The sequence below is a fragment of the Genypterus blacodes genome, unplaced genomic scaffold, assembly GCF_046128005.1.
Source record: "Genypterus blacodes isolate CSIRO-AG114 ecotype Tasmania unplaced genomic scaffold, CSIRO-AGI_Gbla_v1 ptg000059l_1, whole genome shotgun sequence".
Taxonomy (NCBI): Eukaryota; Metazoa; Chordata; class Actinopteri; order Ophidiiformes; family Ophidiidae; genus Genypterus; species Genypterus blacodes.
Window position 1 is genome coordinate 1360868 of NW_027466871.1, and position 15602 is coordinate 1376469.

Consider the following 15602-nt stretch of genomic DNA (forward strand, 5'->3'; position numbering starts at 1 on the left):
TCAACAAAGCAGCGGCGTTTGATGGAACATGTCAGGTTGCGGCAGGACTCGGGGGCTGGTCCTGGTCTCTGGTTAGACAGCTGTCAGCCCCACAGAGCGCGCAGAGCCGGCCGCAGCTCCATGTGTTGGTTGACTTCAAAGCGGGACAGAGCAGAGAGGTGAGTGCTGAGCTGCTAAACAACCCAAACTGCTTCAGACGGATTAATTCGTCTTTCCTGCCGGATTGTCGTTTTGTCTGCGTCGGTCGCTGAGATCAATTCATTGTTGTCAGGTTCAGACTTGTTTTGAGGCTTATTTGCATTTAGATGAAGGGAAGGCAGCTGTTGTTATAGACAATCTGAAGTTTTGTTGTTTAATATAAAGCGTTCTATTTGATTGAGAGGATTGAAGATTTTGCTTTTTGACTGCAAATACTTTTAATCTATGTTAAAGTTCATTCTCGTCTCGTTTATTCTCGGCGAATACAAATTCTACAATAGACTGAACAACGGGCCTTTGTTTCCTGTGGGTTTCTCTCAGTTTGATCACCTGCCACACGCCCAACAGAACACAAACATGTTATGGATTGTTTTGGAGGAAGTGCAGGTCAGGTTATGCAGTGAGATGAAAATGACAGTTTGTGCCTCCGCCTACAGCGCGTACGTACGGAGAGCATGGAACTTTAAAAGTCTTGTTCGAACAGATTTACATCTGCTCGGGTACATCGACAAGTCTGAGCAAGGGCGGCAAATCTAATAGAAGTGTGTGTGTGTGTGTGTGTGTGTGTAAGTGATGCTCCCTGTCATTCCACCCTATGGAACACATGAACCGTACATGAAGTTAGACATTTACTTTCCTTCAGTGTGAAACGAGCGTTGTTACAGCGGTACGAGCCTCTGTGTGAACCCTTAGTCAGTCTGTGTGTGTCCTCTCCTCGTCTCCGGCGTGTAAACTGGTAACTGGAGCGCGACTCCTTGGGCCACCTGTGCTCGCTCGCTCAGAGAAAACACTGGCTTTTGTGTCGGAGTGAGACGTCGGCACAGCGGGGGGCCAAGGTGCATTAGGGGGCTGCGACAGGTGGCACGGTCCCTTCGGCAGTGAGGAACGTGGACATGACAGGGCTGTTTGGTGGAACAGCTGCACTCACCGCTTTGACTAAATCTCAGTCCTAACAAAGCCGTCAGAAGGAAGACGGGAACCACGCGGGACATTTAAAGACGCATTCACTTGAAATGCCTCTGTGAGTTTCAAAAAGTGTCCTAATGCACTTCTGCGTGTCTTAAGTGGTGGGGGGAGGGGGCTGGGGTGCCTTGTGGGTGTACGAGTGTGTGTGTTTGTGTAGCTGTGTTTATTTGAGGTAATCAATCCCAAGATCTCGCAGCCTGAAATGTCCCAACCAAGTGTTCCTCCGAGTCTCCCAACAGTCCGGCTCGAGTCACAAATATCTGTTTTTACCCGCCTGCTGGGACAGGAAGGAGCGTGGGGGGGGACAGTAAGTGTGTATGTGAGCCCTGGACAGCGATGTGGTGTGTGTTCTCATGGCTGTGTGAGGCTGACGAGGGCACGGTGACTCACTCCCTCTTAGTCCCGCTGGATGAAGTCAGCCTCTCTGCCGTGAGGATCCCAATCCCAGCCTGTAGGTAAGACGGAAACCTTTGGCTTTCACAGAGATTTCGGTCACCGTGCTGCACATCTTGCAGTTGAGATTTGTGTTGAATGTGATTTTGCACAAAGACCTTACTACCTGATGCAGTTGTGCTATTGATCTCCGTTGCATTTGTTATGATGATGTAAAGCTGCGTTGCTACTGAGAAGATTTGTCACACGTGTGCACAATGTGGGAGTGCAGGCTGAACTCCTGGCAAAGAGTAGGGGGTGAAGTTTAAAGTTGAGTCTCCATGACAACTGTGGCTGGGTGGCCCGTGTGGCACTGTGAGGTTGGTACTAAGTGAGGTAGGACCAAGGTGTCACATTCCACAGTTTGGTGTGTGTGCGTGTGTGTGTGTGAGTGTGTGTGTGTGTGTGTGTGTTTTGGTCCATGGCATTTTGAGCACCCATACAACAGGGCACGTACAAGCTTAAACATTTAAACAGTTTATACAGTTCTATATCTATTTATAGTGTGTGTGTGTGCACATCTATGTGTGTGTTCCCTAATCTACCGAAGCATCTCAATCCAAACAGCCTCTGCACCCGTCCTCCCCTTAAATCCGTCACATTGTCATATATCTGCCGACTTTATCTGCGGAATTACCGAAAGTCACGATGAAAAATGATGCAACAGTCGTTCTCATGTCATCGGACTAATTTGTTCCCTCGGTGGCTTTATCAGATCCAGCTCCGCCCTCGGGACCTCCCTATCAGATCGCAGAAATATTGTTTACCAGAAGTCTGCGTAAAGTCGCCCTATTTTAGACTTGCTAGGTTGCTGATGGCAAAACAACAGGAAAAGGTGAATTATTGTGAAACGTATAAAGCCTCATTGTCCAGTACTGGAATATAATGTGTTCTTAATGGACGACCGATGAAGACATGTGTCCACAGTCTTCAGCACAGGGACGTCACCACCATGAAATAAATCTCCGGCTCGGCCCCATGAAATCCGCTTGTTTACTGTCCGCTCCTGACCTAAAACCCAGAGATCTAAATGCAGACAGAAGCCTCCTCTAGTGGCCACAGAGGAGCCGGGCTTCCACGTTCCCAAACAGGAGGGACGAGCTGCTGTGGCCTATAAATCACAGCCGCTGGGAGATTTATCTTCAAAATGTCAACATCTCCAGGAACGTTGCAGTGGGGTTTTTTGCAGTTTGTGAAATTGTTTTTGAAACGGTAAAACGGAGGGATAATAGTCACATGCACTTTATATTGTGTTGATAATTGGATCTTTCTCTCTGTCAGATTGTTTTTGTGTAAATTCACTGATAAGTCACTTAAGAAACGAGTCATATTTTCAGAAAATGAAATGTGTTGTGTTTGGGGCATCAAAAATCGTTTAAAGAAGAAGAATAGTTTCATTCAGGGAGCAATAGATGTTATAGATCAGAGATAAACAGTTACAGTTTCTACAGTCGATACATTCTGATTTGAAAGTACATTTTATAGCAACTACTGGTGCTGAAACTTTTACAAGTATTGGGACTTCAACTCTAAAAACCATATTCAGTTCTTCAAAACACACAGAACCTCCTCCCCATGTGGTCACGGTGGACGGGCCTGTGCCTCCTCAGCCCAAATTATATGGGAGTGACTGAAACTCAAACTTCAGTGGGCATCGCCTCGCGTCCCATCCAGGACCTCTATGCTTCAAATTTCTCAGCGTAGGACTGAAACTTGACCTTGTTTTATTGCCTGTGCGTAGTAATTGCAAGATAATTGGATGTGTGAGAATTAAAAGATGTAAAAGAGGGACGGGACGGGACATGAAAGGGGGAACTCCTCCCTCAACAGACGGTGAAACTGGCGCTGTGGAAAGGCCGGGGCAACAGAAATTATAGGGGCGGCCGTGACACAAACACTGAGCGAGTAGGAGCGACGAGTGTGTATTTGCATAGTGTGTATGTGAGGTATGTGTGCTTTTGTTTATACAGGAAATTATACAGTAGATCTATGGATAGAATTAAAATGTATATAGATCTATATATAAGAAAATGTGCAATTAATTACATATTGTTGATCTCTGTGTCTGCTTCTGTAATGACAGTGGCTTCCTGGCAGGAGCACGAAACATCAAAGCCGACGTTTCTTCGACTGCTTTTGTCAACATGACATTACCTCCAGTGTGTGTGTGTGTGTGTGTGTGAACTGGTGTGTCTGAGAGGCTTCGTGTCTTCTTGTTTGGCTGTACCGCCTGTCTCTCTCTCTCTAAATAGAACACATCTTAATCACCTATTACCCTTTACCCAGGCTGCTTCATGTGATCTTCACGTTTTCACACAAAGGGCCGCATTCTTACCGGCAATGTTTTCCCCAACAAGGATTTCCTATGTTTAGGTTGCAGGATGGGTTTGAGGCCCTGTCGTTCACCTCTGACTGTCTCTCGCTGCGTCCCTGCAGTAAAAACACGCCTCCCTCCGCTTTGTTTTCGTGCTTCGCTGATGGGTTTCTTGTGATGACGAGGAAGAATTCACATGTCCGTCACGTTTAAGGATGTCAGTCCCAAGGAATGTTAAGTAATTGTTTTACAAAGTTCCTTTTTTTTCACGTCACTAACTTGGATTTATCCCCTTCTTAAGTAGAGTGAAGACTATTTTTTTTAAAGAGCCGAACAGTTTGCAGGATGTCATATCTGTCTTGTGTAACAGGAGGACGTATGTCAGCGGGCTGTAAAGACCTGCTGAAGGATTGGGTATTCCCCGGACATTATTTAAGGGGGACGGCATTGTCGCGAGTGACCTGAACCACCAATCCTATGCTGATGTCTTCCTTTCTTTTTCCTTTTGAAAAGCAGCAGAATAAGCTGAAACCCTAGTCCATTTGTATGGTCGGGACAAAGAGAGACCATTGTGGCAGGAGGGGGGGGGGGGGCAGGGTTGCAAGGGGTCAGAGGGGGGGGGAGTGGAGTTTGGTCGGAGTCCTATCCCTGCTGGGTGGCGTGTGGGGGGGGCTCGGGGCTGGTGGGGGTGCGCCGGTCAGGTAGTGTGTTTTCTGAATGACGAGGGAAGTTGCAGCAGTTTGCATTTATCCAGCTGGAAGAGGCTTCAGTAGCAGGGCAGCAGGGCGGGGGAGGTTTGGCTTGGAGGAGGAGGAGGAGGAGGGTGAGCGAGCCAACACACCGCACTGCCTCTCTCACGCTCCAACAGGAGTTCAGTCTGCTCCAGCTGCCGACGCCACAACACACACTCACGCACACACACACACAACCACACACAGAGAGATCCAGGGAGGGCGACCATGGCTCAGCTCCTGTCACAGCCCTGACGTACAGCACCCACAGAGAGGATCTTACTCTGGATTTTAGTGCCTGGAAGGACATGAAGCTGATTTATTTATCTAACTTTGGGATTTTGTCCGGCAACTAAATGCTGTCACTGAGCAAAATGCACTCCAGAGCAAAGTCCCGGAGTGTTGACAACTACCTGAGTATCAAGGTATGAGCCGGAATTTCTCTCCTCTCCTCTCCTTCTCTTGGCTTTTGTGGAAGTCAGCGTTCTGGGCGTTGTGTTTGCTTTATCATGTGTCACAGAATGTCTACTTGTTTGTGCTTTCTTTTCATATTTAATGGTTCCGTTTTTCATTTGTAATGGATGCAAACCTGGTCACTGTTGTACATTTTGCAGCTGTATCCCATGCAAGCTTGATCTAGGCTAAGGTCTAACTTCAGGGAGGAGAAGTCTTTAATTTCACAGCTTCTAGGCAGCTGATATTGTGGTGTCAAGCTCTGGTGCCCAAACATAGCAGGTCACTTTCTTAGAAATGTCAAAAATGAGAGTGTAGAGAAAAAGAAAGGGCTGATTTGTTGTTATATCATTATTTGATAACCAATCATGAATATAATTTTTTTTTTTTTTTTTAAGTATTTCATGTTTACATTCTGCTGCTTTACATCTGTCTTCTGATCAGAGTGTATTTTGATTGTCCATCGACACTTTCTCCGTCTGAATACAGAGGCAAAGGCACAGCTACGTGTGTGCAGTGTTTACAAAGAAGGTAGACAAAGAAAGTGGAGACCAGATTTTGTAAATAAGAAATCTTTCCAAATCAGTTCTTAATAGGAATCACACGCACAGAAGGTAGTTGGCTCTGGTTGCATAACAACAATGATTGGTTCCACTGGGGCTTGAACCCAGGACCTTCTGCGTGTACAGCAGACGTGATAACCACTACACTATGGAACCTGTTGTGTGTTGAAGACACCGTCCAGCAATGAACATAAACACAAGTGCTGTCCATCTACACTAAATATAACATAATACAGCATTCATTTATAATTATTGTGTCTGTGAACTATTGTCCAGTTCCATCGTTTGACAATTAAAACTGACCAAGGGCCATTAAAATACACATTTTTATCTTTTCTGACAACACAAGCTCCTTTATCACTTCCCTCTTGTTTTGGAATGCACACATTCTATATTTACCCAGCAGAGGTCTAAACACTCGTCTCCATTGTCTCTACTGTCACTGCTCATCCCTGCTTCCATTGGTTAAAGAACCTCCATCCACTTGATTTTGCTCTTGTTGCTTTCTCTGTATGCACAGCCATAATCAGGTATGTATGTGTGTGTCTGTGTGTGAGACATTGAACCATAGAATCTATAGGGTCAGGGAGGTCTGTCGGTGGCTACTCAGGAACAATATCCTGTCAGTGTTTACATCCTGTGGAACAAAGTCATTAGTTGTCGTCTGATGACAAGAGTGGAGTCTGTGTGATAAGCAGCGTGGGAAGATATGGGCAAATGTGTGCATGTTGTTATTATTGTTGTATATGCTGCTTTTGGTATAAGGGTATTCAATGCCATTTGAGGAAATATGTAGAATAATAAGACTTTCCAGCAAATTTGACTGTCTGATTTGTTCAAATGCTTCAACTTCATTGTGGAGCCACAGGGAGAGAAAGATAATATTCTCTGTTTGGAATAAGTGGGTGGGCCAGTTTATCACCACCAGACCACCATTATTGTCGGTCCCGCTGTCAGTCAAGCTTCTAAAACAGTCCTGGCAATGTGTGTCTGTGTGTTTGTGTGTGTGTGTGTGTGTGACAATAGGTGTTGGCCTCTGAGGTTAAAGTTTATCTGCTGAGATAACATTGACAAAAGTGTCTTTTTACAATGTCACCTTATTATGCTGTTGTCCACTAAAGGGGGCATACACACTGCGGCGCCCATACACACAGATATGCAGAGAGACTGAGAGAGATAGTCTGTGTGTTTGTGTGTGTGTGTATCTGTGGTCCATATTCCACGCTTCATTTTTCCATCTGCAAACATTCTCACCCTCCTCCTCCTCCTCCTCCTCCTCCTCCCCCCTTTTCTCCGCTGATCCCTCACTCATGAGATAGGATTTCTGTTTGGTAGCGGATCAAAAGCAAAATCAAAACTTGCAGCTTCCATGATAAGACTCTTTTGTGTGCTGCCCCGGCACCTGGCAGCGGGGCCGGCCTGAGCAACCTGTGGCCTTTGTCAGCCTGCTGCCTTTGAGCCTGTGAGCAGGTTGGTTAGTGAGCAGCCTGTATGGGGGCTCCTGGGCTCTCCTGTTACACTCCCCTGGTGGCTTCATGCTCCACTGGAGGCCTGGTAGGCAGTGGCTTTTGTCTTCCTGACCCAGTAAATGTGTCAGTGACCACCTCTCACTCACTCTCTCCGTCTCTGTCTCTGTCTCTGTCTCTGTCTCGGTGATTCCCACTCTTTCACTTCACTCTTTCACTTTTTCTCCCCCCCCCCCCCCCCCCCCCCCCCCCCTCATCCTTCCTGACATCCGTTTAGATTTACTCTCAAGCACAATATTTAACAGTGATTTCAACAATAGGATGTCTTGTTCCTACAGTTAAAGTTCCAGAGAGAAGATCTAAGTCTTGTTTAATCGGGTTTACTCGCTGTGTGTACTCTGGAACAGCTGGTTTACTGATAGCAGGGACAAAAGTCTCCCACCTGGATCTTGAAGCCATTAATTACAGCTCAGTCCTCCATCAAACAGGCAGCTGGTTATAAATACCTGGCATCGGAGAGGGTGGGACTTCCCAGTCTGTTCCTGTCCTGGTTTGGGGGGGCTGAAGGCAGACACTGAAAAGCTCATCTGCTGGCTGGGCTCCTTTGTTGTGATGAGACATGCAGATAAGTCTCACTCTCCAGTTGACAGAACCTTCGGAAGAGCTGCAAATGCTTCTTTGACAATGGAAGGCAGTGCATGATGTGTGTTATGGTGCACAGCTTTGAATGTAAACATGGGGTTAAACAGGCATTTTTGGGATTAGTGGTGTTTTTGTGTTCATATTGTAGCCACTCCTGTCCAACTGGTTGAATAAGCAGCTGATTTGTAGTTGAGCTCAGGCAGTAGCAACTATGACACTGATTAATTCACTCCTTCTGTCACCGCCACTGTTCTGCCTACCTTGGGAAGCTGGCGAGAAACGGGCTGGGTCGTCCCTAACTATGAAGCGAGGGCTTTCCTCCCATTGTTAGCGTTTGTCCAATAAAACGCTGTGTTATTCTTCTCCTCCCTGGTGCAACAGTGACTAATGCCCAGAGACGTTTTTGTCTCACTGAGAGACTGACTGCTAATGGAGGTGGGCGTTTTGTTTCAGGGCTCCAAAGCCGTACAGTACATAGCACTTAGAGAGGCGGAGTGCACAATGAAGGCCTTGTAGTGGAGTCGTGGCATGTGTGCTAATGCACTGAACTGTACTCACTCTGCTCTAATTGATGGAGCTGGACAGCTTAGATCAATGGGACAGTTCATACAATGGGTGAAACATGTATGCTGGACTGCTGAATCCGACAAAATAGAGGCAGTGTCATGATTTCTAGGCTTGTTTTTATACACACTTGCATTAAAATGTAAATGTGGCGCAGACATCCAACAGTGAAAGTTGGAGCTGCATCTCCAACCTCCACATTCCTTCACATGGTACACAGTTGTCATAGCGTGGGGCTTTTCTTGGCACTATTATCTGTGTGAGTGGTTATCATTGGAGACAGATGTCTCTTATACTGTGTTATGTTCCATTCGGAAGGACAGATAGCGGAGGGATGTTTGGCCTTGGCTGTGGCTGCTGAGAGGAAGGTCACAGCCTGAACCACGAGCATAACTAGCAGAACAGGTCGCCCTCATCCAGGACTGTTGTAATCCCCGACGTCCCATCTCGTTTATGGATAAGTTGTCACTTTCCCCTGCAACAGTGTCGGACATGGGGACGCTGGTGTGCTGACCCGGGTCAGGTAAGGGTCAGATGATTGTCAGCAGGCACATTGTTGTTATTAGAGGGCAGATTTCATTTATCCTGGAACACGGCTGGAGCCCATTCTGGACTTTCCAGTTCTGCTGTTTGTGTCCGTTGGTGGTGACGTCTCTCCCTCCAGGTGTTTCCCCTTCGCTCTGATGGAAACACCATCGTGGCTGACATTTCCTGTCATGTTCAAACTTCCTGACTTAGTGAAATCATGCACAGCGACGCATGATCAAATGTTTATCCAGTGTATTATCTAGTTTTGCTGGTACACATTTGCTGATGCCACCCAGAGTTGTGCGTCCTCTGTTGATTATTTTTGGAATGGCAAATGCTGAAACGATACCCTCTATCACGGGCAAGACATTTCTTTTCATGCGGCCTTGAGTAATGGTTCTCACACGACTTGTAGTACTTAAACGTAGTTGATAAAGACGTCCATGCTAACACGTCTCTGTTTCCCCCAGGACGCTGAGTCATTGGACAGCTGTATCCAGACCACCCTGTCCACCTTGTACCCTCCCTTCAGTGCCACTGCTGCCACCGTCCTGTGGCAGCTCTTCAGCGTGGTGGAGAGGCAGTACCGCAGCGACGGCCTCCGCTGCTTCGTTGACTTCTTGCTCCCTGCCAAGAGGATCCTGCAGATCCTCCAACAAGAAACCTGCGTGAGTGCATGAAAAACACGTGAGCCCAGGCTAAATCAAGAATGCCAGCTATGCTTCATTTGATTTATGTCAGCGTTCTCTTCGGGCCGAAAACAAAGATTTGCCTGGCACAGACTTCTATGATTTCCTGCAGGATTGATAGAGTCATGGAGAGTCTGATCTTTGTTTTGGCTTCTGTCCTGCATGAGAAGGGGGCAGTGAGGACAAGATGAAGAGAAAGTGAATCAAAAACACCACAAAAACAAATTTCACTACGATAGGCCATGTTCAATTATTTACTTTTCCCATCATTTCAAACAGGGAACAGATACACATGTTGACAGATTGAAGGGGGTTTGAAGCGATAAGTCAAAACCATTTTGACAAGAGTACAAATGTGGGAACAGTGCTGGTGAGTGTGAGTGTCTCAGCTGAGTGGGATGTGGAGCAACAGACTGAGACAGAGTTGGTTATTGTTCTGAAAAACCAGCCGCCCTTCTCTGAATAGGCAGACAGAGAGAATCTGTGGTGTGCTGGAGACGCTGCCACACACTCCTGGGTACAACCTGAAACTCTGTATTGTCTCTCACAAGCTTTGATTGCTGCGGGTTAGAGCTCTATGACCGAAGTGCTGAAACTTTATTCCCGTGTATTCAGCGGTGCTGTGATTACTCTGTGACGACGGAGCCAAAGAGCAGCGGTCTCACCTAAGCTCTGGCCCTCAGAATAGCCCGTCGCCATGACACTCTTCGTGCTGCTGCGCAATATGAGAGGCTGCAGTACAAGACCACATCCTTTGCTTTCACATTCACAAGAGATGAAAAAGCCACCTAGGGCTGCGTCTTTGCTCCTAGGGTTTGTCTGCTTTTTCTATACTGTCATAGTGAAAATAAGTGTTGTGGTTGTTGTGAAACCAGGCCTGATCAGACAGGTTTCCCTCTCAGCAACAGCGATGGCTGACAGTGATTCATCTCACAGCGCTCTCCCTCGAAAACATGTTGCCTCTCCATTAAAGTTAAACATGTGTTTGAACAGAGACTCACAGATGTCAGGTGGAAATGATGCGATTGGTACCACAGCTGAACTGTGACACATGGGAGTGTGTGTTGACCGTGCCTTCTGTTTTCCACAGGTGAGATTCAGAGGCCTGCTGTTGTACCATGAGGGTTGGCCCGTGTGTATCCATGAGAAAGTGGTGCTGCAGCTCGCCCCTCTGCACAAGGTGCGACTAAAGCAGGGAGACTTTTACCTGCAGATCGTCCCGTTAGGCCGTAAAACTGCCAAGCTGGTGATTAAATGTTTGTCGGCCCGCGGACACGCCATCGCAGAGATCCCTGTCGCAGAGAGCATGTATGGCAGCGTCTTCACAGCTGAGTTTTTACAGAATGTAACGCGCGACAGAAACCTTCACCCCCTCCAGAACTGCCTCCTTACCACCGGTACGGCCGTGTACAGGACGCCGTGGAAGAACGTCGTCAACCCACTGTTTGTGAGCAGCACGGCAGACGCCATCATGCAAGCGCGCCACAGCGGAGGAGGCGGCTTCGGCGGCCACCTCAGCACCTGCAGCACCAGCGGGTCGACAGGGACCCTCGACAGCCACCGCAGCTCCAGAGAGTCCCTGCATTCTCAGGGACCCGACTCGATCTTCTCTGAGCCCACCACCCCGAACGGAAACCACATGGACCCCAGCTGCAGCAGTAGCCAGACTCCACAGGACTCAGGATTCCGTCTGAATGAAAACCACAGCGTCAAGATTGAAAGATCCCCTGAAGACTGCGGGGGAGACAGTGGCGGCAGAGAGAGAGGCCCGGGGTCAAAGATGCTCTCCTTTAGTACGGACCTCAGTAACCCCGGGCCTCGCCGCCGCCTCCCAAGGGACTCTGTTTCCTTTGAGAGCAGGAGACTTTTCCGGAAATCCTACATGGAGGCCCTGCAGAACCCCATGAGCCTCGGGTCCAGCTCTGAGTCCATCCTGGAGGAGAGCCCAGAGCACAGCGCCGGCTTCAGCCACAGGGAGAGGGCGGGGACACCAGGCAGCAGCCCGGACGCACACGCCTCCTCGCGGGAACACATCTCCCGCAGAGTGGGCACCCGGAGCTGGCTCGGCGGCGACGACTCCGGGCCCAGCACGCCTTTGCTTTACCTACAGAGGGGGCTGCGGAGCGCTGAGAGGCGGGCAGAGCGGCGCTCCAAGTCGCTGGAGAGGACTAACAAGGCGGCACAGGCGAAAGGTCACCGGGAACGATCCTCCTCCGGGGGCTCGGGCAGCATCTCCCCCAAAAAGCTGATGAACGGGTACGCCATACGATTTGGGAAGCTGGACCTGGAGGCGGCGTTTCCTGGTTCTGAAAGGAGAGGTGGCAAAGAGGAGTCAGGTATGTGCTGCTGTATCGCCTCAAAGAGCTTCAGATCCATATTAAGAGTGTATTAACTCCTCCAAAACTCTGGATCTGTTAATGTTTTAACTCGGTAGTAAAATGCTCTCTTATCTGCACCTTCCATTCTCCAACAATGGTTGAGTCATGACAGCGTGTTGCTCATTATTTCTCGTTCATCAAATGATGCATCCCGGGGGAGGGAAAACTAGCTTTGCCTCCCAATTGTCAAAAGAATGAGGGATTCATGCTGGGCTGTGGAATAATGACGCCCTGCAGCACCATTGGCTAATCAAGCGGCTTATTTAAGTCTGAGTAAGTTGTTATGAGGAGACGAGTCACGGCTCTAAATCACTAATGCTCTCACCGGTGACAGATTTACTTGTCAACGCCAACGTTCTGTGTACTTTGGCACATTGGAAGCACAGGTATGATCCTTTCCCTGGAATCCTTTTCCCAGCTTCGATCTCAACGCATGTGTTTTCTTTCCCGGTGTCAGACTGTTTTGCTTTGCAGTCATGTCCCGCTGTGTAGTTCAGGAAAGTGACTACCACCGAGGGAATCACGCTGTTTCAGAAAACACAGCCTCTTCCGTGTATAGAAATGCGGGGTGAACATTGAATGAGTTTATTTTTAACTGTCGGCAACTGAAGATGAGAGTCGCTCAGCAAACATTCAGTAGCGAAATCACATCACTCTGGCCGTTCCTGTGATGACCTCAGCCAGGTTTGTGTTTCAGCTGTTGCAAAGCAGGTTTCCCGTGACAATTCAGAGGCAACAAAGGATCCTGTAAACTCTGTAAACCAACCACAGGGACCCCAGCATCCCACAATGAGACGGCCCTCCAGTGTTATTGGGGATGGGGGCTGAGCTGAGCCCAGATGGGTTGCCTCATTTACAAAAGTTCCCTTTGTGGACTAATCAGCCACTGGGGATCCACAGAGAGAGGAAAAAAAGCCTTTATCTGTTTGCGTCTTTGGGAGAATCCATTCACTGCAGAAACACGAGAGCAAACCTGCACCGACACACACTGATATGAGGCAAAAATACACACACACGGCTGAATTACACACGATATGATTCACCGACCACAACACCATTATAACACATCCTCCATGATTGACGTGACGTTGCTTTTTTTTAAACGATCAACGAGTCAAATCCCACATCAGCCGGCACCCTCAGATTCAGCCCGTCCTCTTTGGTTTCCGGCGGCCGTACACAAAACACAGTTTGACGCAGCACAACGCGCAGGAGGCTTTGCTCCGCCGTTTGCCCGCTTCCTCTTGAAACAAAGCGATTTAGGAAACGTGGAGCAAACACAAGCGCGTCCACACAGTCACACAGGAAATGCACCGAATGTTTGAGACAATAGAGGCTGAGCTGGGAGGGTTTACTGTCACAGAGCAGAGCAGGACAATACAAGAGGCCTCGGGACCGCAGACAAACACAACCGTACACAGGTGTCCATCAGACACAGATCCTCTAGAATATCACTAAATATTTGTTTATCGATGCCCCGTATATCAAATACATGGAGGTATTACAATGTTTACAATCCTGTGTAGCTGCTTCCCCTCGTTACCCAACACAAAGTCAAGTACACACAGAGATATCCAGAGCAGGAAAAGGATGAAGTCTGTAAACAGTGGTACCACTTGGGAATGTCAGGAGCAGCATTCCTGAAAAACAGAGCCTGGAGGGCTGAAGTGCTGAAGACGAAGAGGAGGAGGAGGAGATACGAGTGTGGAATAACGCCGAGTTACCCTGCAGGACCCATGAGTCAGCCTGACTTAACACCTGGTCTCCATGATGACTCCACTGAGTACTCACACACACATCTGACCACTAATCAATGCTTCAGCTCTGATATAAGAAAGTACCGATGTGAAAGGAAGTTAATATTAATGTTCTGTAGGCGGATCGGGAAACGTATTGCTCAGATTTGTGTGCCGTTCATCCTCACAGCACAACGCGATGACGCGATCGGCAGCGAGACCAGGAGGAGCAGGCTCGCCGGAGAGGAGCCGCACACTCCTAAGGCAGCCAACGGAGCGGCCGTGCGGCTGAGCTCCACGCCGGGAACCTTGCGCAACAGCGGAGCGCCCGTCCCCACGCTGGTGTCAGAGGTCAATCAAGAGCTGCTGGGATCGGGCGCCGTGATACTGCCAGGTAGGAGACTGACGCAGAATGAAGTTTTAAAGAGAACAAAGATTTTAGGGCTAATAAGAAACTCATTAGCAGATGTTTGATTTGTTTTATTGATTGATTGATTTGTCAGTTTCCCTCTTACACTCCCTGTCCTGGTTCAAATTGAAAATAGAGTGAATTTGATAGTCAATCATCAATTTTTGATGTACCAGTCTAATGTGGAACACATCTGAGAGTCGATTCAATTGGACTTTCAAAGATGCTTCCTTCGTTCGTATGTTCATGTTTTCATCCTCAATGATGTAACAGTACGAGTTACAGATGATCAGTCAGCCATGGTGGAGCTGATAACGCTGTGAGGCTGTGAGTGTCTCATTAGAGTGCGATGGCGTGCGTGTGTGTCAGCGTTGACCCCCTGCTGCCCTCCTCTCTTCCAGGAAACCGAGATCGCAGTGGGAGGGCGGTGCTGCAGGTGTGCACGCGGGCTCCGGTGTGGGCAGGTGAGAGCTGCACAGTCAGTGACCTCACCTGCTTACTGGGCTACTACTACTCCACACTGCGGTGAGTCACGTACACACACAGATACCAGCCCACTTACTCACACACATGAGCCGATACCGCTTACTGCCTCACTTAGTAGCAGTTTATATTTATATGATCTATTTTGTAACCGCTATATAAGGTTCTATCTGATATTCTGGTAGAACTTCAAAATGGGGTCGTGGGCAAACAGATCCTTATGATACTAAGGTCACAAAATGGCAGAAATGAACCCTTAACTGCTCTCCAAATGTGCTCCTCTGTGTTTGTCTGCCATGCTGACTAACTGCCTCGCTTTGGTTTCAGGAGAGAGAGGCGCAACCAAGGTCTCACCGTCGTCATAGACGGCAGGAAGCAGCAGCCTGTTCCGGCTCTGCTGTCGTCTCTGTCTGAACTGCAGGTGAGCTCACTGTGGAAAGTATGTAATTACCCTCCAACACGCCCAGGGACTCCTCACACTGCTCTGCCTGGAGTCTCTGCCGTCCTCCCAGTTGAAAAAGCTGCGTCTTTTCCTCTCTGTTAATACATTATTGCATTCCTTACACCTTTCCTATTGTCCACCCGCTCCCTACGCCCGACACGCTTTGATTTTCCTTTTTAAAGCGCCACGCCTTATATTTGTAATGATTGCAGTTCTAAGACATTTTTGGAGAAAGGCTGTCCTCAGGGCTCATGTGGGGAGACCTGTGCCTACTTGTCTGTTTTGAACCACATAGTGAGACTGAGACACATCGGCATGTTATGATCATGAGCTACTTTACTGGTGTCAGGATGATCATTCTGTAAAAACCACAACACACACACAAGTCACTTTGAATGCATATTTACACAGATACACATATTTAAATACATATTTCACAGTGTTTGGTGGTTCTTTTAATTTTTTTTTCTCTTTTTTCAAAGGCACTCACACCAAACACACTTAACTCGGTTCTGTTCCTGGTGGACAAAGAGGCAGCGGCCAAGCCTGAGAGAGACATCGGTGTGCAGGTAATCAAACATGTGGAAGATGTCAACTGTCAGACTGGT

General features: G+C 48.1%; 1 protein-coding gene and 1 non-coding gene across 4 annotated transcripts in view; one reads left to right on the plus strand and one right to left on the minus strand.

Moving 5' to 3' along the window:
* plekhg4b (pleckstrin homology domain containing, family G (with RhoGef domain) member 4B) overlaps positions 1-15602 on the plus strand; it is a 23791-nt gene continuing 8189 nt past the window's right edge. For 2 of the 3 annotated variants that reach the window (XM_076153725.1, XM_076153726.1), the window contains exons 1-7: positions 4808-5066; positions 9328-9525; positions 10637-11882; positions 13851-14054; positions 14471-14594; positions 14880-14973; positions 15477-15563. In XM_076153725.1, coding sequence (XP_076009840.1) covers positions 4998-5066; positions 9328-9525; positions 10637-11882; positions 13851-14054; positions 14471-14594; positions 14880-14973; positions 15477-15563 — 2022 coding nt within the window. In that variant the 5' untranslated portion in view covers positions 4808-4997. Of the gene's footprint in view, positions 159-4807; positions 5067-9327; positions 9526-10636; positions 11883-13850; positions 14055-14470; positions 14595-14879; positions 14974-15476; positions 15564-15602 lie in introns of those variants that run through there. The other variant, XM_076153727.1, reaches the window with a different exon arrangement.
* Positions 5741-5813, minus strand: trnav-uac (transfer RNA valine (anticodon UAC)). The gene has a single exon. It is a non-coding gene; the product is annotated as a tRNA-Val (tRNA).